General features: G+C 37.3%; 1 protein-coding gene across 1 annotated transcript in view; it reads right to left on the bottom strand.

Moving 5' to 3' along the window:
- pcxa (pyruvate carboxylase a) overlaps positions 1-23,128 on the bottom strand; it is a 101,158-nt gene that overhangs the window by 35,023 nt on the left and 43,007 nt on the right. The window contains exon 10 of the mRNA XM_052537745.1: positions 7,727-7,909. Coding sequence (XP_052393705.1) covers positions 7,727-7,909 — 183 coding nt within the window. The remainder of the gene's footprint in view (positions 1-7,726; positions 7,910-23,128) is intronic.

Here is a 23,128-nt window from a genome sequence, read left to right as displayed (position 1 = left end):
TGATTTTCCCCTGCTGTCTGGGCTCTTTTCTCAGAATCCTAACACCAAGCACAAAAGGAGTGCATTTTGACCTACTCACCGCTATCTCTTCCTGTAGGTCAAGAGGTCATTCCTGCTTTTCCTTCAATTTAAGCACGGCGGAGAAGTGTGAGAAGAAAAGGGGACATAAGAGACACAGCTTTCAGAAGAGCACCACCTCGGTGACTTTTCAACCACCCCTTCTCTTATCCCTCATGCCAGCAAAAATTACCCAGTAACCCCTGCCTGCTCTTTCTTTCATTTCTTCCCTTCCCAATCTTTTCCAGGCCCACCCCTCTTCCCATCGGGACAGGGCGAGTGTGGGAGTCTGACAGGAGCTTTTCTGTTGGAGGTTGGAGCTGTCAGCTCCCTCAGCCCTCCCGGGTTCCCCCAGGGTGCATTCACTCTCACTATTAGTAACTCTCTCTTCATCAGTAGCAAGATTTCTCATTCATAACAGGCCTCAGCTGCCAGTGCCGCTAGCCAGGACTTTGAAAAAGCATTAGCTAATATCTCTTAGGTTGTGAGGTGCTGTGTTCTATTTACACAGACTCTTTGTTCACCAACCTTTGATTCTGTTCTCCTGTGAGCGCCTCCTTTATGTTTGATGGAGTTGTGGGAGATTGAACGTGCCGCAGATTTTTAGATCCACTTGAATACATACTCTGAGCTAGTCTAATAAGAACTTGGGGCATGTGGCATCATCAACCGAGCACCTCTGCTTTTGTATCTAGCTGATATACTGGTCTTGCTTTCTCGTGATCCATAATAGCATGCATTCTGGATTCTTTAGACATAGCTTTGGTAACAAATTACTTTACTATTATTTGATCAATTTAAGGCATCCTTGCTGAATAATTAGTATTCATTTATTTTAAAAAAAAAATTATAATCTTATAAACTTTTAAACAGTAGTGTATATTATTTTACCCAGCTGGCCAGCAGTTTAAGCATAATTCTGACAAAAATATTTTGATTTTCTTCTGCTAAAATTGTTTTGACCTGGTTTAAAAGTCCATTTGAAAAATATTTCAGAGTGCACCTGTCCGCCCCAGTTTCCAAGGATGAACCAATAATAACCAGCAATTTTGAGGAAAAAGTGTCAAAACTTCCAAGTTCCTGCTTTCCAAAACCTGATACCAGAAACAGCATCCTCGTGGGAGAACTGCAGCATCTAGCTTTAAGCACCTGGCTGGTTCTGACGAGAACACCTCTAGGCTGTTAAAGAATTGCTGGTTCAGCAGTAATGATGAGAGAAGCTGACAGAGATGACACTTGCGCTACATGGCCTGTGATCTATTAGACAACTGCACTGCCTCACAATCAACTACAAGCTTAAACTGACACAGACACATTGAGATTGGCTGCACAAGTCCTCTGGTGATCATAAATGCTGCAGTGATCATGAAACTATTGTCTTCAACTAAGTAAGGCTAGATATCGAGTCTATGGTGGCATGATGCACAGACAAGGGTCACGTGATGCTGTAGGTAAAGATCAATTCCTCTCATTGGCTTTGGAACCATTCGACTGCAGAGTAATAACAGAGTATAAAGGAGCTCTCACAGATCTCATGGAATTAAATTTAAAAAAAAGATTTAATGGATCCATTTCTTCACCTTCAACACTTTTTTAACATTGCTACACCCACAAATTTGGACCCTTTCTACATCATGACAGTAAAAAGTGGTAAAGTAGTAAATAATCTCGTCAAATTGTGGGACTGACTCAATTCATCAAGATGAACAGCTCGAGCCTGTTACCCAATTGTAAAAATAAAATGATCAAACTATTATTTTCCTTTAACTTATGGTAATCTGTGCTATTAAGTTCATCAACAACTACGAAGTAACATTTGGTCCCAGACGAGCCAATTGCTATTTAGCAACAGCTTCATTTACGCTTGATGTTTATTTCATGCATATTTCTAGTTAATAAGGATAATTACACGAATAAGGCATTTGGAACGCATTTAAAAACATCTCCGATTTTGGTAACAGGGCTGCAAAAATGGCAAACTTCAAAGAAATCAATTAGAAAATGAAACGGCTCCTCTGACATTCGGTTTGAACTCTTGATGTTAACAATTTGTTGACAAAGACAAAAACATGTTTTTGAGAGTTTACGGTCCTTATTTTGTACCATATTCATAGAAAGTGCCTGGTACTAAAGAAGTACAACTCTACAGGGATGGAAGGAGAAAAGGTCATGATGACTGTGAACGGACAAACGCACGTCAGACTCATGACTGGGACTCTCCAGGGAGAATAGGATGGCGTATTTGAGTTTGGTCCTCATTCAATTTCGTGTATTTACTTAGAGCGAGAAAGCTTCTCCTGTTTTTTTTTTCTTACTGCATACACCCTCCTTCTCTCTAGGGTTCTTAATGTTTGTCAGCTTCCATCAGTCTTCTTGTGATGCCTTCATGCAGACACACTCTCCCCTATTCTCACAATGTCTTTCACTCTCTGCAGCTTCTACCCTCATTCGATACGGCCTCCAGGCTCTTGACACGGATCAACTTCCTGACAGTGATGAACATATCCTGGTATCATATAAAAGCAGCCCTCACAGAGAGGAGGCACTGCAAATTCAAGATAGAAAGAAATACTGAAAATAAAAGACAGAAAAAACAGACAAAAAGCAAACCACAAACCAATGGAGGATGATGCTAAAAGAACTAAATGTTCAGCGAACATGACGACTTCTTTTAGATCTACATAAAGCTTGGCTTGCTCAGCAGGGGCCTTTATAAGCCAGCAGGACAGCGCTAGAAAACATAATGAAACATTCAGGCTTTTATTTAATCACAGAGAACTGTTCGAACCAGGAACGTAGCCTTGGCTCCAAACGTTTCGCCTCTTGCTACGCACTGCGGTTTCTAATTGAGATTATTTCTAAAAGAAACTGCCTGTTTCTTTAAACATCTGTCCAGAATTCTGTTCTCAGCATTTAAAGCTTTGCACAATGGCCAACAAAGCAATTCACAACATGCAAGAGCTACCCACTGTGTTAAAGAGCATGAATTTAAGGTTTTTTTTAATAGACCAAGACCATGGCAGACCACTAATTGTACAAGCCTAGGAATATATGATTTAAACGCATAATGTTTACAGAACAACAACTTAAGACATTAACTTATTAAGATTAATGACCAAAATACAGTTTAACATTTCAGAGGTAAAGATAAAAAATCATTTTGCTGAAATTGAGTAATGCTAAAAGCTTACATGGAGACAAGTGAGTTTGAGGTTCAAAAAGAAAGGAAAGTGAAAGAACAGGAGTGAAAAAAAAAAAAAAAGATTTCCTTATAATATTGCATGCTCTACTAAATTATTTTACCTCGCTCTTGCCACAGGAGAAAATGTTCAAGGAAAAATACTGGTTCTGTACGTCTGATTTACACTTGTTCACTATATTTCAACAATACTGTATAGTGTATAGTATGGGTAATAGTTTAAAGGACTAAAACATGAAAATATTCACTCTAATCATATGCCTAATATGCTTAAATAGCGCTGTTAATGAGTTTAGCTCATCACATCCAATTATGAACTACAAGATTCACAATTATTTTCTATATTTTTTTCTGTTTCACTTACATAGTTTCAAAAGTCTAATTTTTGTAATTAAAAAAAAAGCAGGTTTTGCCTCTCATTACTTTTGCATTTGTTAAATGTTTCACCTAAAGTGATAAAGAAAGCACTTGTTTTTTCATGCACCATCTGAAACTGATCCTAACAAAACCTGCTCAAGCAGTCTGCTGTTGCTATGGTAACCTCCTCAGGTGAACACGTCTAGTCTAATTCTAACAAACTTATAATCTAACTTTGGAAACCTTGTTTGAAACTGCTGTATGTTGTTGAAACATACATAAACCCAGACTTTTAAGATTCATTGAACATCTTGTCTTCCATTGGACCTTAACTGTTAGGGTTAGACTTCCCAAAACACCCCGTAATTCACCCCTTTACCCTGCCAATGCAACAAGTGCACTAGTAAATAGCGGTGGATAAAAGAATCCCCCAAAATAGTAATTAGTAGTTGTCTTCCATTACTACTTCTGATGTCCACTAGTCCTGATCCAGATCTTTGGCAAACAATAAACCCAATGAGCCAGAGAGATACTGGTTTCTCCATTCTACCTCTGCAAATGGATGCATAACCACACTCCATTATTTGAAGGGTTAATTAAATCTTGTGGTGGCGGTACTAGATGCCTAATAAAAACAAGGGAGCTCCCATGCCCGAAAGGAGAAGAGCGACCTCCCTCCCGCCGCGCACAGCGATGGGAACATGTGAGCAAGGGAGAAAGCAATTAAAAAAAAAATAAATAGAGAGAGAGAAATTGTGCAAGCGATCATGCGAATAAACCATGTTGAGTTAATGCGGCGAAGACGAGAAAGCAAGCTTAATCAAACGTGGAAGGAAGAGGAAGCCTGTAAATTAAGGCAGCAGGAGAGGTTTGAACTTCGCGCATATCCTGGAGCGCACTTCATCAGTCTTCATTAAAAGCAGACGGGCCGCGGCACAGCTCAAGCTCCGGCCATGACGCCTAGCAGCTTGAAGGGACTCTCTGAGTTCTTCTGAGGCCAGGTTCTCTAGTCACACTTGGGAATGCATTCTACAGGGTAATCGAGGACGTTCCTGATTGTAGAGAGCACAAGTTGCAGAGAGGTGGAAAGCGAAATATTGGGGTGGAATGACAGAGTTGGTGCAAGGCAATTTTTGGAGATGTTCTGTCACAAACTTTACTCTGGCTGTGGGGAAATTTAGATAAGAGAAACTCAAGCAAATGGACAGCAGATCTTTCCCTGGGAGGAAAAAAAAATCATCTTGAAAGGTATTTAAAGCCATGTTGGAGCAATTTTTAAGATTTGTGCACAGGGCAAGATGGGAGGGAGATTAGGCAGAGAGAGAGAGAGAGAGAGAGAATGTGTGAGGAGGAAACGCGAAGAGGTAAAAAAAATGATGCCGAGCTCTAAAAGCTTCCCTGATGGCTGACTTTTCAAAGCTTAGCTGCACCAGGACACATCTGTCTCGCCACACACACACACACACCACACACACACACACACAAACACACAAAACCTACCGAGCTGCCTCACTACCTACATAAGCAGCATCCAAACTGAAAACCAACCTTATAATTAAGTCTGTTAACATGCACAGTACAATTTCAGTCAGACTAACCAAACAAAATTATTTTTTAAATGTCAGTGTCAGGTACACTGAAAAAAAAAAGTGCAAAAATCGTACAACAGCTGGTCACTGGAGCAACTTTGTATCTTACATACCCTTATATTGTGTAAATTACTCATATGTACAGTACAGACCAAAAGTTTGGACACACCTTCTCATTCAAAGAGTTTTCTTTATTTTCACGACTATGAAAATTGTTGAGTCACACTGAAGGCATCAAGGGCTATTTGACCGAGAAGGAGAGTGATGGGGTGCTGCTCCAGATGACCTGGCCTCCACAGTCACCGGACCTGAACCCAATCGAGATGGTTTAGGGGTGAGCTGGACCGCAGACAGAAGGCAAAAGGGCCAACAAGTGCTAAGCATCTCTCGGGGAACTCCTTCAAGACTGTTGGAAGACCATTTCAGGTGACTACCTCTTGAAGCTCATCAAGAGAAGGCCAAGAGTGTGCAAAGCAGTAATCAAAGCAAAAGGTGGCTACTTTGAAGAACCTAGAATATGACATATTTTCAGTTGTTTCACACTTTTTTGTTATGTATATAATTCCACATGTGTTAATTCATAGTTTTGATGCCTTCAGTGTGAATCTACAATTTTCATAGTCATGAAAATAAAGAAAACTCTTTGAATGAGAAGGTGTGTCCAAACTTTTGCACTGTACCTTTATCTTACAAATATGAATCTTTCAGGATTATATTAAAATACAATTTCTTTCATCTCGATCACCTTCTTTTTCTTTCATTCTCTTTATCTTGGCCTATTTCTCTTCCCTTCCCATAGCTGGACTTTGATTTATAGAGTCTTTTCATTTTCATCTGCCAGTGAAGAAAGTAAACATTGGGTCAGCTGATTTCTACATTTGTGTTTTATGAATAATTTTATTGGAATATTAGAAGTGAATTTGCTAAAGGCTACCAAAAAAGCTATGGAACTACAGTTTATTAAATTCATTCACAATATGTGCACATTCATTACTAATCTTAAACCTAATATGCTGAAAACAGCTATTAATGTTTCGTGTTTTATCACATTGACAATTACAAATTACTTGAATCAGAAGTTATATTTTTTCAGTTCAAAATAGGGAAATTAGACAGTGTCTCATTTTGAATCCCTGATGAATTCTGTCAGTCATTTACCATTTATATTGTAAAACAGCTGCCAAACATTAAATGTTTAGCAACTTTAATCTTATCTGGCACATTATAACCAACTAATTTGGTCAAATGAAGCATCGCTCTGGAATTCATGCTTAACCCACCTACTTTAATTTGATTGGACAGTTTCAAGTTTTCATTTTGACAATGACTTGCACTTAGGCATGTTAATAATCTTGGTGTCACGTAATCTGCAATTGTTCATAACTATTATTATGTACATCTCAGAAAAATACAGAGGTCTGGATCTCAGGGACCTCAATGCCATGCATGATTGTGAGTAAATGCTGACAATTTACAGTTTACAGTCTATATCCTCGTTTCATCCCAAATAATATTCAGATTTCTGAATACTCTTTGACTAAAGTAGGCAAAACAAAGACAGATTCTCTTCATAGTCTCCAAAACTAATTTCTGAAGATGCTTCGAGGAAAAGCTCCTTCCCTAATGGTTTATGTAAACACATTTATTTTATTCAGGCTGATTAAGTGCAGACACTCCATGACAACTTCTCTCATCTACACCCCTCCCGTCCCCCGAAAGCGGCACATCAGAAAACGGTGAGGTCTGCACTCTTTATCCGAGAGTGCCATTAGTGCCATTACTTCAACTCTGATCACATTATGCTGATAAATACATATTATATGTGCATACTCCGTCTATGGTCTAATGTGACTCACCCAGTGTGTTCAGGTTTATGTGTGGGAGATTGAAAAAAAAAAGAAAGGGGAAAAAAAAACTCAAGATCTTCAAAATGGAAATGTTTTAGCTCCAGCTCGCTCAAGATCTGATCGGAGCCTCAGATGGCAGCAAGCATGATGGGTGACAAGAACGTGAAGTGTCAGCTGCTCAGATGTGCTTCAAAAGAACAACACATTTAACAGGGGAAAGGGAATCCATAGGTTCTATCACGGAAATAAGCCACTTCTCGTCTGATCACTTACTCGGTCTCAGTTAGTCATGTCAGGCGTCCCGTGCTCCTTTCACGCTTGCCTTTCCTGAGAAAGTTCTCATTTTTGGCATTGTGCACTCTGATCAGGAGCTTAGTTGGTATTATATGATGGTGAGGACATGGAACTACTGAGCCTACTGAATATTAATTAGATTATGTCATCATTAATATTCATGAAGTTTCATCACTTCCTTTTATCTAAAGGAATTGAATGAAAGTATGACATTTGCTTAAAAAAAAAAAAAAAAAAAAAAAAACGATTTGACCAACACACTATAATAATGACACACAATTTCAGATCATTTTTGACACCACTGATGTTCAAAGGTCCTCACTGATCGCACTCATGCTGCCCCTGATCATTTATGCAGGCAATGTTGTCGAGACAAGCCTTACCTTGACCCCCCGGACACGGAACTCCGCTAAAGCTCGGCTCATTTTGGCAGAAGCCGCCGGCAGATCCTTTCCACTGGCAATGACTTTCACCAGGAGGGAATCGTAATGAGGGGAGATGACAGCACCCTGGAAAGCAGACGCGCTGTCCAGCCTGATACCCATGCCCTCTCCACTGCGAAAGACCTGCCCGAGAGGAAAGAAGAGGATGGTCAGAATACAGATTTAGTTTAATCGTTGTGTGCTAGAGGGACTTCACTTGAAAGAGTCACGATTTTAGACTTTAGACATCATTTTAAATAGTACACTGTAAAATGTTTAGCATAACTGAAAAGTTATCTGTAGGTAATTTATAGGTTACTTACACTAAATGCAACACATTATTTACTGACTAAATTAATCACACCCATTATAATCAATATAGTTTGCAACACTGAAAGAATTAAAATCGTGGCCTAATGGTTAGAGGGTTGGACTCCCAATCGAAGGGTTGTGGGTTCTAGTCTTGGGTTCTAGTCTCGGGCCGGACGGAATTGTGGGTGGGGGGAGTGCATGTACAGATATCTCTCCACCTTCAATACCCCGACTTAGGTGCCCTTGAGCAAGGCATCGAACCCCCAACTGCTCCCCGGGCGCCGCAGCATAAATGGCTGCCCACTGCTCCGGGTGTGTGCTCACAGTGTGTGTGTGTGTTCACTGCTCTGTGTGTGTGCATTTCGGATGGGTTAAATGCAGAGCACAAATTCTGAGTATGGGTCACCATACTTGGCTGAATGTCACTTCACTTTTTCACTTTTAATTTCACTTTATTAGTTGTTTTCTGGGTTTTTTTCCTGTCATGTTTCACAGCCTCTCCAGCTACTTCCATTTTCCTTGCACCTTTTAAAATAAAGATTGTTTAAAATAATATATACACTTAACCATGAAAATTACATAAAGGCCAGCTCATCATTTTCTGTTCTTTAAAATCTACGAATTTAAAAATCATCCTTTTAACCAATTTCAAATTTTCTCTAAAATTATCTTTATATTACATGCATTTCTGCTAAAATAAAACTGGACACTATTGTCTAACTAATTTCAAATTTTCTCTAAAAGTATCATTATATAACACATGCATTTCAGCTGAAATTAAAGTTTGATTCTATTTTAGTTTCATTTGACTTCTACTAATACATGGCCTCCAGCTTACACCTGCTTGGTTCATGTTGGTGAACATTCTAAGAAGTATTAAAACTTAATTAGGGTAGTCTTAGAAGTGATTTCTGTGAAATGCATTTAAATGCGGCAGATTTTGTTCAGTGGCACTCCAAGTTGACAACTGTTCTCAGAAACCACATCAAATGAAGCAAAATATTATGGAAATACACATACAAGGCAGGGGCAGACGATTTGGCATGAGTGGCACTGATAGGAGCAGTTACTCAAAGGTGAACAGGTAAAAATGGCTGTTGAAATGCTTTGCGCATGATCTCAAAATATGCTGTGAAGATTGAAGGGTTTGAATGCAGTGTTTAAAGGTGCAATTGAGCGATTTAACAAAACGGCTCTCCAGGGCGAGGCACAGGAGGCGGCCCTCAGCCGCTTACCTAAGCGTGAGGTTAAAAATAAAAAAAGAAATAATTTTAAAATCTAACATTTCGCAGAGAGCTGCCCGCTTGAACTGTACAAACATTCATCCTGCAAAAATAGAGCAACAGTCGACACAAGTACCTCAGGGGAGTGTGCAGGCAATAAGAACAAATTGATGGGAAAAAAAAACACTGAGACACACAAACATGGACAAAAACACTCACAATGCAGCCAACTGCCAGCAGTCATTTGCTGTTGCAATTGTGCTTCGTCTCAGCCACTGGCGTCCACATTACAATCATCAGCACAGTAAAATTGATTTGCGCAGCTGAGAGATGGCACCAACAGAGGTATTGTAAGGGTGGGGTCTTACAGAGAAATTTAATGAGAAGAGCGAAACAAGCCAAAACGGAAAAAGAAGCTGAGGCCTTGGCTTCATTACAGTCACTCTTTGGGTAATGGCTAAGATTGCTCAACATCAATTATGACGCTACTTATGACATAAGACATGCTAATGAACAGTAAATCCACTGGATATTATACAAGTGTCGCCACAGCAATTCAAAAAGAGTAATTTGATATCACTTAAATTGAGTGGAAACTTGATTTGACGTCATTAATGGCATCTGCCACCCAGTGAGATGACTGTCAGCATTTCTCTGTCATTTACACCGTGAATGCCTCTAATAAGTGATTCAACTCAAATAATTTTATTAATTATCGAATAAGTCAATGTGAAACCAAAATGGATGCCACTTTTCTTAAAAATGCATTCAGAAATAAAAAAATAAAAAAGTTTTGAAACTAAAGATATGGAATGGGGGTAAAATCCCACATTTTTTGTTGAATATTTTGACATATTGTAAACTGGGATTCATGCTGACTTTTCATAAACTAGTGTTCATTTCAATTACAGTCAAAAAACACGAGAAATGCCATGGCATCATATCATTATCCGACAAACTCCATGCTGATCCATCCGGCTCAGCTTTGCTTAGAAAAATGAGACAGGGCAGCCATAACAGCGATCCAAAGCTGTGTACTTGGCTTTTCATCATCAGACAGATGCTTTAGGACAGGATTTCTGTTGAAGCGCCACTGATCTGGGTCACAGCAAGAATTCTGGAGGAAGTGCGTCTCACAAAGAGATCTGAAAAGGAAGGCAGGCAAGCCAAAGCTCTGCATGGGTCAGTCTTATTCTCCTCATCTCTTATTCCATGTTTTTTTTCCTTTTTTTCCTCGAGCTGGTTGTAATTGGGAGCAGGGCTGAAGTAGATGCTGAAACTGATGGATGTCTTCTTCACCACCATGGGCTTGAGTCAAATGAGAGCTTTAAATACAATTACAAACCTCTACCTCTCATGCCGAGAGAAGACAGGAAGAAAAGGAATATAGGGCCTTGGACTTAACTACTATGTATTTTCATTTTAATTCATCATTTAGTACAATCCTCTTATTGTGTATGTTTTTACATTTTACTTATCTTTGAAAAATATGACAATACCCGACAATTCTGGGTATGATGACATATAAATAATTAACAGAAACAACAAAACTCATTCATATTAATGTATACATTATAATGCACCCAACTGTATTTATGTGTTTTGCTTGAAATAAATAAATACTTATATTTAGCAAGGATGCATTGATTAAAAGTAAAGACATTTATAATCTGGGTGCACAATTTTTTCAGCCTGGTTTTCATACGAGAACCTGGAGATTTGGATTGGTCCTCACACCACACATAGTGTGACCCATCAAATATAACTATAAAAAAATTAATTAATAATAGTGAAAATATTATTGCAATTTTTTTTATTTTAATCGTTTTATTTTTAAATAAAAAGGGAGTATTAAATACAAATACAATTATTGTATAGCAAACTTAAAAAATATATTTATATTATTATTATTATTATTTTCATAATTTTTAAACTGAAAATCAGCAATCTTTTATTTTGGCAGGTTAGCAGCATGTAAGTTTATGTGCTTCCGGCTTAAGGGCTGGAAATGTCATAGTTGTCAGAAATGTCACAGTTTTGCATTGTACTTTGAAAACTGTAGTGGGTAGCCTAGATTCATGCTTTCAGTTTGAATAGAAATCTTAAACAGTACAGTTTGTCGTTCTTAAATGGTAATTGTTCATTAACAGCGGTCAACCATGTCAGTACGCAAACGCACGCTCTGAACTTATTTACACAGCACATTTCTTATTTTGGTTGCACATGCGGACCACTTATGTTCACCAGTTTATAATGTTACAAAATATTTATATTTCAAATAAACTCTGTTCTTTTAAACTTTCTATTTATCGAAATAACACAAAACATGTTTTACGTATACACAAAAATCTTAAGCAACACAACTGATATTACTGATAATAAGAAGAAATGTTTCTTGAGCATCAAATCAGTATATCAGAATGATTTCTGAAGGATCATGTGACACTGAAGACTGTAATGATGCTGAAAATTCAGCTTTGCATCACAAGAACAAATTACATTTTAAAATTAATATTAAAACTGAATTTTTTTTTCATACAATTACTCTTTTTATTCAAAAACTAATTGAAAGAAAACTTACCAAGCCCAGACTTTTTAAATTATAGCAAAATTATAATTCAAAAATTTAAATTAATATTAATTTCCATATCCAACTTTTGTGCTGTATGATTTTCGCAAGGTTTAATTTAAAACTATGTGATTTGGTTCAATTACAATGTGTAAGTATCTTAACAGCAAAGTGCCCATATGGATTATAATGTTCAATCTGACTTTTACAACATTAACACCACATGAAACAACATTTACCGTAACTTTAAATAAAATGCTTAAAAAAAAAACAGTTAGAAATAATAATACAGCAAAACATTTAAGAACAATAACACTGAGCCAATTATACTTCCAAAGAGACAATATCCAGTTGCTCCCTACAACTTTTGCAGTGAATAAATATATACACTTCCTACAATTTGGAAACTAGTTTGAGGTGGTCAAATACCCTGTGAAGTCTTTGCACAGGACTTTTGGGTAGCTGGAACATGCCCATGGAGTTTTACAAGTTACTTCCTGAATGCAAGAGAACAACAGGGAGACTTCTGACTGTGCATTAGAGAGAGAGAGATAGAGCGAGAGAGATTTCAGCAGGTGAAGGGTAGAGTTTCAGAGACAGCAAGAGAGAAATGGTAACAGAGGGAAGAGATCCCACGGTTTCTGAGCTCCTAGCAACCCTGCATGCTCTAACAGGCAGAAAACCATCACAGCAACCAAGGAGAGATGAGCAAGAAACATTCATCCGATTGTTTTATCTCGGAGGGAATATGAAATTTGATGCATGGAAGATCGTGTCTCGGAGCATGTCAACCTAATCAAAATGGTTTCTTTTTTAAAAAGTTTTGATTTAGCTTGAAAGATTGTCTCATCTAAAAGAAGATGCAGGATATGGAGTTCAGAGCAGCACTTATTTCCCTTCTGGCAAAAGATGGACTGGGAATAAAACATCCCACTGCATCATATGGGTGTGTGTAATACCCATCTAGTTGATAAATATTAATATTCACTGTAATTTGACTTATAAAATAACTTTAATATTACAAACAGCAATTACATAAAAGCTTCAGTGGTCAAATGTTTATAATGTTACAATAATATATCAGACTCCAGGGTTTGATTTTACTGACTTGATTAACAGGACACATACCGTACAATGATATTACAACATTCACTTCACATCATGTTTGGTTCGAAGCATGTGAAGGAGACTCATGCAGATGGTTAACAGCAGAAACATGACGGGCAGCTATAAAATGTTACCTGCTAGGACGCAAATCATTTTCAGAAAGTGGAAACTAGAATTAAAAGCAGACTCAATTCCATAAAACTGAGTTTCAGAGTTACAGGGTGTTGGAGAAGCCGCTTTGAAACTTTAGCTGGCTAAATTATGTATAATAATAAGCTCCCAAAAAAAAGGAATTCATTAAAGCTACTAAATAATATTTTTAAATATACTGTTTAACTACTTAAGATATTATTTATAATTTAATTAGGGCAGTTTTTCTGACAAACCAACAATGTGGAATAAAACTGCTTAATTATGAAACTGCAAACTTGAACAAACATTTGGTCCGTTTGCCACGGGTGTGTGCCACACCAGTTGCACTGCCCCCCTAAGGATGGTACACTATAGGCATCAGAAGCGGTAAACACCACAATCTCGGTTTACTTCTCATTCAGACTTAAAAAATTTAGGGCCATCCATGCTTTAACATCAAAAAGACAAGCAACCACAGGATCTAACCATTCTTATGTTTCAGAGAAAGATAAATTTCTCATCTGCATAAAAATGGAAACTTACAGCATTACTTCTCAAAGACAGAACCAAGTGGAAGCATATAGAGAGAAAATAACAATGGAGCAAAAGTAGAACCTTGGGGGACTCCACAAGTCAAAGGTACAGATCCAGAGTGAAATAGGCCAATATTAATTTCGAAACTGCTTTTAGTAAGATAGGATTGAAACCAATTAGAACAGTTTTATGCCCATCACTTATTATAAGAGGGACAGAAGAACATTGTTGTATACAGTGTCAAAGGCAGCACTCATGTCTAATAGTACCAGTGCTACAGAATACCCAAAGTTGGTAGCTAAAATAACATCAAGCACTTTTAAAAGAGCCTTCTCAGTGGAATGAAATTTCCTAAAACCTGATTGAAACATATCAAATATTTTTAAATCAACCAAAAAACTTTGGAGTTGGAGAAGAAATACTTTCCCTAGAATTATAGCTAAAAATGGAAGGCTAGAAATGGGTCTTAAATTTGATAAATCAAAAGAATTTAAATTAGGTCTTATAAGTCTGTGTTGTACTAATGCCTGTTTTAAATAGTCAGGAACAACTCTTAACTCAAGGCATGTTTTAATCAAATTTAAGTGAGTTGGATCCACTACATTCAACACTTGTTTAAGTAACAGTGGGGGAATTATATCTAATGGTGAACCAGTTGGTTTGAGTTGTAATTTAAATGTAATGTAATTATGTAATGTAATTTAAAAACGAAAGAGAAATTTATGTAAACTGGCTTAAGACACCTGTATATTTTAAATGGACTGCAGGGTCTTCAGCAACAGTTTGAATGGTATGCCTAATCTCAGAATATCTTATTCATAAAAAAACTGTCAGAAACACTCAAACATAGCTACCAACTCTGTAGGATAAACACAGACAACCAGGTTTAACACAGCATTGATGGTACTGAAAAGAGTTCTAGGATTTGTATGATTTTTGGTTGCCTGGTGAGACTGAAATCTATCAGGGTAAATGCAGTCTGTGTGTGAGCCGCAGATGTGCTTTTGTGTGCGAGTGTGCAGTGACATTTCCACATTACAGTGAGTAATGCCACAGGCTCCTTCTCATCATCATGCAGGTGTGTGTGTGTGTGTGTGTGTGTGTGTGCTTGGGCACATGTATCTCACTCCATCTGGAGATCGAACCAATCAGAGTTGTGAAGTGTCGTGATCTGGGAGTGCCTGTGCATTAAGTGACACGTACATACAGTAGTCAACATTTAAAGTGGATCAAAAAATGTTCATAAAAGTTAAACAGTATTGTTTTGGTTTTAGGACAACTTTCATGAAAGGTTTTGATCAACTTCAAATGTTGTCTACTGTACATGCATATAAATAAACAGGGCACAGTTTGCGTGGTTTTCTGTGTGCATTACTTCCTCCTCCAAGTTGCTACAGCAATTGGGCGAACTCAAAATGGCCACATGCCAATCTGGTCTTTTCCTGCCCACCCCATCTTTCCCTCGTGTTTACACAGCATCCCTTCTCTGTTAAATAGGTCACTTCACCTCCCCCGTTTCTCCAACAGCCTCAGATCTGTTTACTCTGAGTCTATGTTAGCATCGCTATTCTGTGGGCTTTAACCTGAACATGTTTGTCCTGAGGTCTGCCCAGAATCCCACCGCTAGGCAAACACTAATTGTGGTAGAACATTCTGGCAGGAAAAAAGCCAAACAGTATTATGTACATCAATATCTAGGAATCGACAACTCCACTATGACAACTACCACCATATGTATCATTAACTAGTCATTAACTTGTTTGAAAACAGTAATAATGTGCTCAGGAAGAACCCAGACAGAAAAAGCCCACAAATTTTTAGAGAAAATTTTAGGGATGTACCTGTATTAAAAACGTGGCTCATACCAATAAGTTATTTTGATGTTGTGGCCAATAATTACAGTAGGGGTGACCCTGAATAGTCGACGAATCGATGCTTTGATGGAGCTCAAATGATTTCACATAGAACTTGCGGTTTTCTATAATATTCTTAATATGCAGCCTATTATGATAAAGCTGTGAATAAGTATCTGAAAAGAAAGAAGCTTCAAATAAATATTTTAAAGTGCGTGAATTAATCCAACCACCCCTATAGAGTTATGTTTCACTTTCCATCATCCGTGACCGACAGAGCAGCATCTTGGCGGCAGGGACTTAAAACTTTACCAAAACTCAAACTGACACAGGCAGAGACTGGATTTATTCCATCAGGAAGGGTACAAGGGATTTCAAAACATTTCAGCTGGTGTATATATACCTTGGATATATTATTTACCTGCTTTAAAATGCATTTTGAGTCAAGCGCTTCATTGCATCACTACGGTGATATCTCTTCAGGTCAAACTACAATGCAGAATATTAATACCGTATTTTTCGGACTATAAGTTGCACCTAAGTATAATTCGCATCAGTCCAAAAATACGTCATGACCAGGAAAAAAAACATAAGTAGCATTTATTTAGAACCAAGAGAAAGCATTTCCGTCTACAGCCATGAGAGGGCACTCTACGCTGCTCAGTGGTAGGCTACTGGAGTACTGAGCAGCATAGAGTGTCCTCTGGCGGCTGTAGATGGTAATGTTTTCTCTTGGTTCATATCAAATTAATTTTGATAAGTCGCACCTGACTATAAATCGCAGGATCAGCCAAACTATGAAAAAAAAAAAAGTGTGATTTATAGTTTGGAAAATACAGTAACCATGACTGGGACTGTTATATACATACTATTATAATGAGAAGGCCATTATACAAAAACGCTGTAAATTTTTAGAGTTTAGCTGCTGTTTCTGCACATTGTTTCATGAAGAATGTGTCCACAAAATGAGTTCATTCAGAGGCCCTCAGATATGTTCATTTGGGCTCTTTTTGCACATAGCCTATAAGTCTTAATATTAACGCTATGTTGTATAAATAACAAATTGTATTCTATATGCAATTATGAGTTGAATCCCATTGATTAAAAACTTGCTATCAAATGCGACACTCTTCTGGTCATCTTCAGCGCGCGCATCTCAAAACAGAAATGCAGAACATTAACTGCTGATGTTTAAGACTAATGTTATAATGAGAGCTATCGTATATTATTACACTATTATATACTATTGTAAAAATAATAATAATAATACAATTGTTAAGGTTTTTCCGACATTAATCTATTAATCAAAAAATGTAAACAATTTACCCCATTTATATCTGCAAGGTGTTCGTTACACATTTTCCCTGTGTGTTAACATCAGTAATTATGTTAGTCAAATGTCTGACTTGACTCTTGTTACTGTATTTTGCCCTGCCCCCAAACATATGATTCAACTATCAGTCGAATATCTGCAAGCTTCGAAAATTCTGATTCGACTATGAAAATCCTTAGTCGGGTACACCCCTAAATTACAGTAATTAATGGCAGGTATTTATTAATTCTGTACTATTTAGCCTAAATAAATTAAAATTAAATACTATTTTTTTTTTTTGGCATCACAAAATTATAATGTACAATATGAAAAAAAATATTTATATAGAAATTTGACAGATTATATCAAATAATGTAATTGAATATAATAATTAAAGTTTTAAAGATTTCAAGTGAGAAATGGATGATAGCAATGTTTATCTATAAACGAGGTTTGCGAATAAGTCTTATGCTCACCAAGGCTGCATTTATTTGATTAAAAAAAACAGTTAAAACCACAATATAGTCAAATATCATTACAATTTAAAATAACAGTTTTCTATATTAATATATTTTAAAATGTAATTTCTGTAATGCCAAAGCCAAATTTTCAGTGTCATTACTCCAGTCTTCAGTGTCACATGATTCTTCAGAAATCATACTAATATGCTGATTCAGTGCTAAAGAAACATTTAATTTTAGCAGTGTAAATAAACTTAATTTTCAAAGTAATCATTATCAGAAATAAACATGATATAATAATAAAAATAATCACAATTGATTAATCAGCATTTTAAAAAAGTCCCAAATACTTTCTAAAATCTGATACATTATGCATCCTTATTAAAATAATTTAGCAGAAGCTGAAAGCATAACCAAAACACCAAAATTATACAGTACGTGTGACTAACCGCAATATGAATTTGTCTTTGAACCAACTGACATAAATAATCCAAACAAGCTGATCTACTAACACTTTTGTATTAGAATTCTCAAATTCTACCCCTTATAAACATTTGATTACCAACTATACCATTATCCATCATGACTCCGCAGTCAAATTCAACACCGTGAACACGCATCAGAATGAAACAAAATTCTGTTTTAACATGCCCTTAACCCCGTCCTGTCAGTCTCGCTAGCCGTTTTTCCCAAAATAGGGGCCAAGAAGAAACACACCAGCACTTTGACAAGTCCAAAAGGAGCACGAGCGAGATTCACCGTGCTGAAAAATACATCACACGGTCTTGTCGGCCTCATCTGTAAGCGCTCCTGGGCTCTCTGGAGGAAGGAAGCACAGAGCATTGAAAGGGTCATGACCTCCAGGGCCTCCAAGGTCCGACTAAAGAGCGCTCGCTCAAAGCAGTCTCATGCAGCGCAGGAGAAATATGCCCTGCTTCAATCACAAGGGCTCCATTTTTCCCCTAAGACACAGGATCAGTCAGATTGGAAGTCATGAAGCAAAAAATGAAAGTGATTTCTATTATTGCACATGAGGTTATGGATGATCCACACTGAACTGGTGATAAAGAACATATGAAGGTAGTTTAAATTCTTTATTAGAAAACAAAATGTTCAGGTTAATTAACCCTTATTAACGAGTATACGCGTTATGAGGCATTTTCTCCTGATAACCCCGAAAAGAACTTAAATTACACTTTCAGTTTTGATTGTACAGATAAGAGTAATACATCAATCGAATCTGTAAAGGGTCTACTTTTTTGTATACAGACATAATAAACAACAAAACTTTGTGCATTTATAAAATAAAAATAACATACGTAACATAACATAATAACATAAGGTGTGCTGTCTGCAGCCTTTGTCTACGCTGATCTTAATTTAGACACGCGTCATTAAAATGAACTTTAACTTCGTGAATACTCAACAAAGAGACATGAGAGAGATTTCAATAGAAAGCCTGATATGTCTACTTTTAAAATAAGCAAGTGCTGCCGAAAATAAACATTCTGTGATAAAGTAATCCATATGAAAACAACGCGATGTCCGTTTTTCATGTCTCTCTTCATTATCTTCTAATGTGACCACTCCCCGCGCTGAACGCTCTATTCAGTTATTTATATACTTGTACTAGTTTTCATATAACGTGTGATCTTTTTTCTAGTTTTTCTATTTTTTTACTTTGTTTGTTTGAAGAAAATCAGATTGTTAAAATGATTTCTGAAGGATTGTGTAAATGGAGTAATGATGCAAAAAAATCAGCTTTGAAAATCATCTTTGATTTTTCCAAATTTTTCCTAAAATGGTTTAACTGCACTCGCAAGTGAATATTAAATTATGTTGTGGGATAATTAAATCTATTCTAAAACTACAAACATAAAATGTATACATTTATTTTGCCCTCACATTCTTTCTTGTAACTCTTCCCTCTCAGTGACACACAGATGACTGAAAGGCTCATTATGCAGGCCTTTGTCTTCTCAGGTGTAAATCACAATGATATTCATGATAGTTGACACCTACTTGCATATGACGTTTACAAACATTTTTTTTTATTATTTTCTGTGAGTGAGTAAACAAGATGATTTTCACCATTTAGAAAGAAAAATTCTAGTCTACAAGCTCCAGTTCTCAAAAATCCCTGGAACCATTGTTCTTTATGTGTTTTATGGCCTTATACCATCTAAATGGTTAAAGTCTAATCTAACTGTAATCAGCTAGTTTAGTTTTTTCACTAACCACACATTACTTTTTTTTTTCTCAAAAACACAATCATGTACATACATGCTGCTCACATATTATAGCCCAGTTTGTGCTTATTACAGTTACATTAGACTTTAACCATTTAGATGTTATAAGCAACTGAAAAAAGCAGAAATGTCAGGGCATGACAACACTTCTCCAGGCCCCAAAAATACCCTTAGACTCCAGAGGGTTAAGAGTTTTGCCATGTTTGTTTGGCACCATTTAAACAAGCCCTGTTCAGCTGCAAGCAATATTTTTTTATTTGTGTTTGATTTAACTGAGTCACACACACTCGCAAACAAACATTTGGCATCTACAACAAAAAACTGGCCCTTAATACTCTCAAGCTCTCACAGATCGAACAAATCACAGTGACATGGCAGCAGCCCAAACCAGCTGTGACTGCCACTGAGCAATTAGAGCATCAGGGGACTACGCCATCCCTTCTTGACTCGCCTCCATTATCCCTCCGTCGGCACACAGTTCACGTCATGGACACATGTGAGGCAAGTGCTGCCAGCTTTACAGCAGCGTCATAATTACACATTCGTAGACGTCATGAAATAAAGATGCGACAAAGGACCCTGTGTGAAATGAGACTTGCAATGGCACGTGCACATACACATGAAAGAGCCATGAAACATCACGCTCAAGTATGCATGTTATCACACCTCCACTCATAGTCTTGCACACCCTGCTGACTTGTGCTGAGGAAATAATGAGTCAAAAGAGGCACAAAAATACTAATTTTAATAGATTTTCTGGAAGAAAAAAAACATGGAGTTGTGTGTGCTTGTGTAAAATTCATCACCACAGTACTCAATAAAGCCATTGTGTGTTGCCAGAGCATTGCTAATCAGTTGCTAAGGTGTTTTTACTGGCTGTTACATGTTGCTAAGGCGTTCCAGGGTGATTGCTAGGGTGGTTCTTTCTAACCCATGTCAACAGAGTTCACCGCTTGAATACAAAACTCACTGACAAAACACTAGGCTTTTGTTTGGTAACCAGGGTGTTGCTACAGGGTTACTAACCCTACTTTAAAAACAGCTAAAAGCAGCCCTAAGCTGGTTAGCTGATCTTACCTGGTTTAAGCTGGAAGCAACAGAATTCAGCTGGTCTCCAAGACTGGCCAAGCTGGTTTTAGCATGTTGGTCAGCAGGTATCCCAGCCTGAACAAAACACCTCGAAAACAGCAAGCAGACCAGCTATGACCAACTGAAAGACCAGCTAAAACAAGCCTACCAGTTTACCAGGGGGGTGGGTTCAGCAGGGAGGTGTTTGTACTGGATTTTAGTACTTTGTTAAGGTGTTCTGGGTAGTTTCTAGGGGACTGTCTGCTCGCCTAACAGACTGTTAGCTGGTTCCATAAAGACATAGCCAGTAATATAAGAAAGCCAGCAAGATGAGAGAAGGAATGTTTTTTGGGTCTGAATGCAAAGAAAAATGAAAAAGATTGCATGCTAACTCAGAAACAAAGAGAGAGGGAGAGTAATCACAACAATTGAAAAAAAGGTGAACCCATGAATTAAAATAGCCAAAGGAGGTTGAACCGAGCATATATTGTACGTTTGTATGTTTTCCATGTGACAATCCTGCACATGACCAACGGCTTCTCCCATGAAAACAGTCCTTAACAAAGTAACAATACGCCAAAGAATGAGAGAGAGAAGTAATTCCAGCAGTCAAGATTATGTAAAATTGCAAATACTGAAACAGTGATGTGTAGAGAACTACTCACAAAATAGAATAGAACAACAGAAGTTAGGGAAAAAAAACCTGAAGAATGTGATATAGATTGTGAAGAGGGAAAACAATAAATTTTTCAGATTGAAGAAGCAGTGAGAAGAAAAAAAGCAGACAGAAAAGGAGCGCAAACAAAAAATTGAAAATTAGAAAGCACAAACACACCAAAAGAAACAAGGAGAGGTGGGAGAAATGAGTAACAGAAAAAAAAACACAGAAAAACAACAAGAGGAGGGGGGGTTAACAGAGATAGTAGCTGGAGGGAAAACGAAGAAATAAGTAAAGAAAATCTTAGGATGTGCCAGAAAGTAGGATTTCATTACTTTCACAAATGGACTGTGATTTTGCAGCATATTTTATTCAGAATAAAATGCCAATAATAGTTAAATTCCAGCCCTGCCTATAGGGCCTCCTGGCAGGAAAGAAGGGGAGACGAAAAGGAAGTCATGTTCATTTCAACACAATTCAGTAAAGGGAAAATTATCAATTTCATTTCAGGGGCAGACTGAAATATACAGTTTCAGCGAGGTGATGGCACACTGGAACCACCGAAATGGAGGTCTCCACAAACGTATTACCAGAGGACACAAAATATCCGCTGTATGACAGGCAGCCCAACCAAGGCAATCTGCCGAGATGCTCTGGAATATACAGGGATATAAATGAAGACGTACATAGAATTTTAAGAAGCTATAGAGAGGAAGACAGACAAAACTTAATTGTCCTCGGCTGAGAATAAATTTCTCTGTCGTGCATGATGCTCAAACCATCCCAGATCAATGTGAGAGTCTGAATTTAAGATCAATAGAAAGAGCAGGTGCATAAAAGAGGAGAGGAACAAGGTAATTTATGGAGCAACAATGAGGGATTTGAGCTTTAGAGATTCATGTAAACTGCAGGCTTCCTCTGGATGCATCCAATTTGTCTCCGCGTATATCATATGAATAACATTCACTCCTCATTATTTCCAGCATGATCAAAGGCAGCAGTTTTATCAAAATTAATAATGTGAAGAAAAAAAAAGTGGACGGACCATTTTTGAAGCCTTATCCTCAGATCTCCCACAGTTTGTTCAGTAAGCTCTGATGCATTTTTATCTATCTATCTATCTATCTATCTATCTATCTATCTATCTATCTATCTATCTATCTATCTATCTATCTATCGCCAAAACCATTAAAGGAAACCATTCAATAAGCCAACATTCAACATTTGTAAATAACTTTTTTTTTCCCAATTTACTTTACAAACTGCAATTCTGTCCCTTGTTCCTTCGATTCAATTTCAAAAGCACATAAAAACGTATTAAAGTGTTTCTTTTTTTTACCTCCTATGAGCAAGGGAACCAGCTAGGAAAAAGATATCTGGAAATAATTTAGAATGTGAATTAAGTGCTCAAAATAGGCTCATCAGTTAGCCCTACTGAGATAAACACAGGCCAACAGCATTCCAGCAGTATCAGAGGATGAAGCACAGCATGTACACCACATATCTCCCAGAATCCCAGCAACACCTGTTGTCCCCATACCAGCATTACATGACGGCATGAACGGAGAGGAGCGGCACCCGGAGGCATTGAGACACTTTCATCTTATTTAGCTGCAGCTATGAATATTGCAGCCAACATGCACAACAGGCAAACAGTTTAATGTTTTATTAAAATGTATATATTTTAGTTAAAAGCTGGAGATTCCAAAGCATTTTTAATCTCAACCTTAAAAAGATAATAGAAAATCAACATGAAATCTAAGTATTTACACAATCCTGGTCTTGTTTTGCATGATTCACTGGATCACTTAAAAAGTTTTGTAAGAAAAACAAAGCTTGTAATTCTTTGTATCTTCGAAATTGCAATCAAACTGAAAAACCTAGT

Source organism: Carassius gibelio, chromosome A21 (genome assembly GCF_023724105.1).
Source record: "Carassius gibelio isolate Cgi1373 ecotype wild population from Czech Republic chromosome A21, carGib1.2-hapl.c, whole genome shotgun sequence".
Classification (NCBI taxonomy): Eukaryota; Metazoa; Chordata; class Actinopteri; order Cypriniformes; family Cyprinidae; genus Carassius; species Carassius gibelio.
The sequence above is the reverse complement of the archived record's forward strand: the minus strand, read 5'-3'. Positions and strand labels throughout refer to the sequence as shown.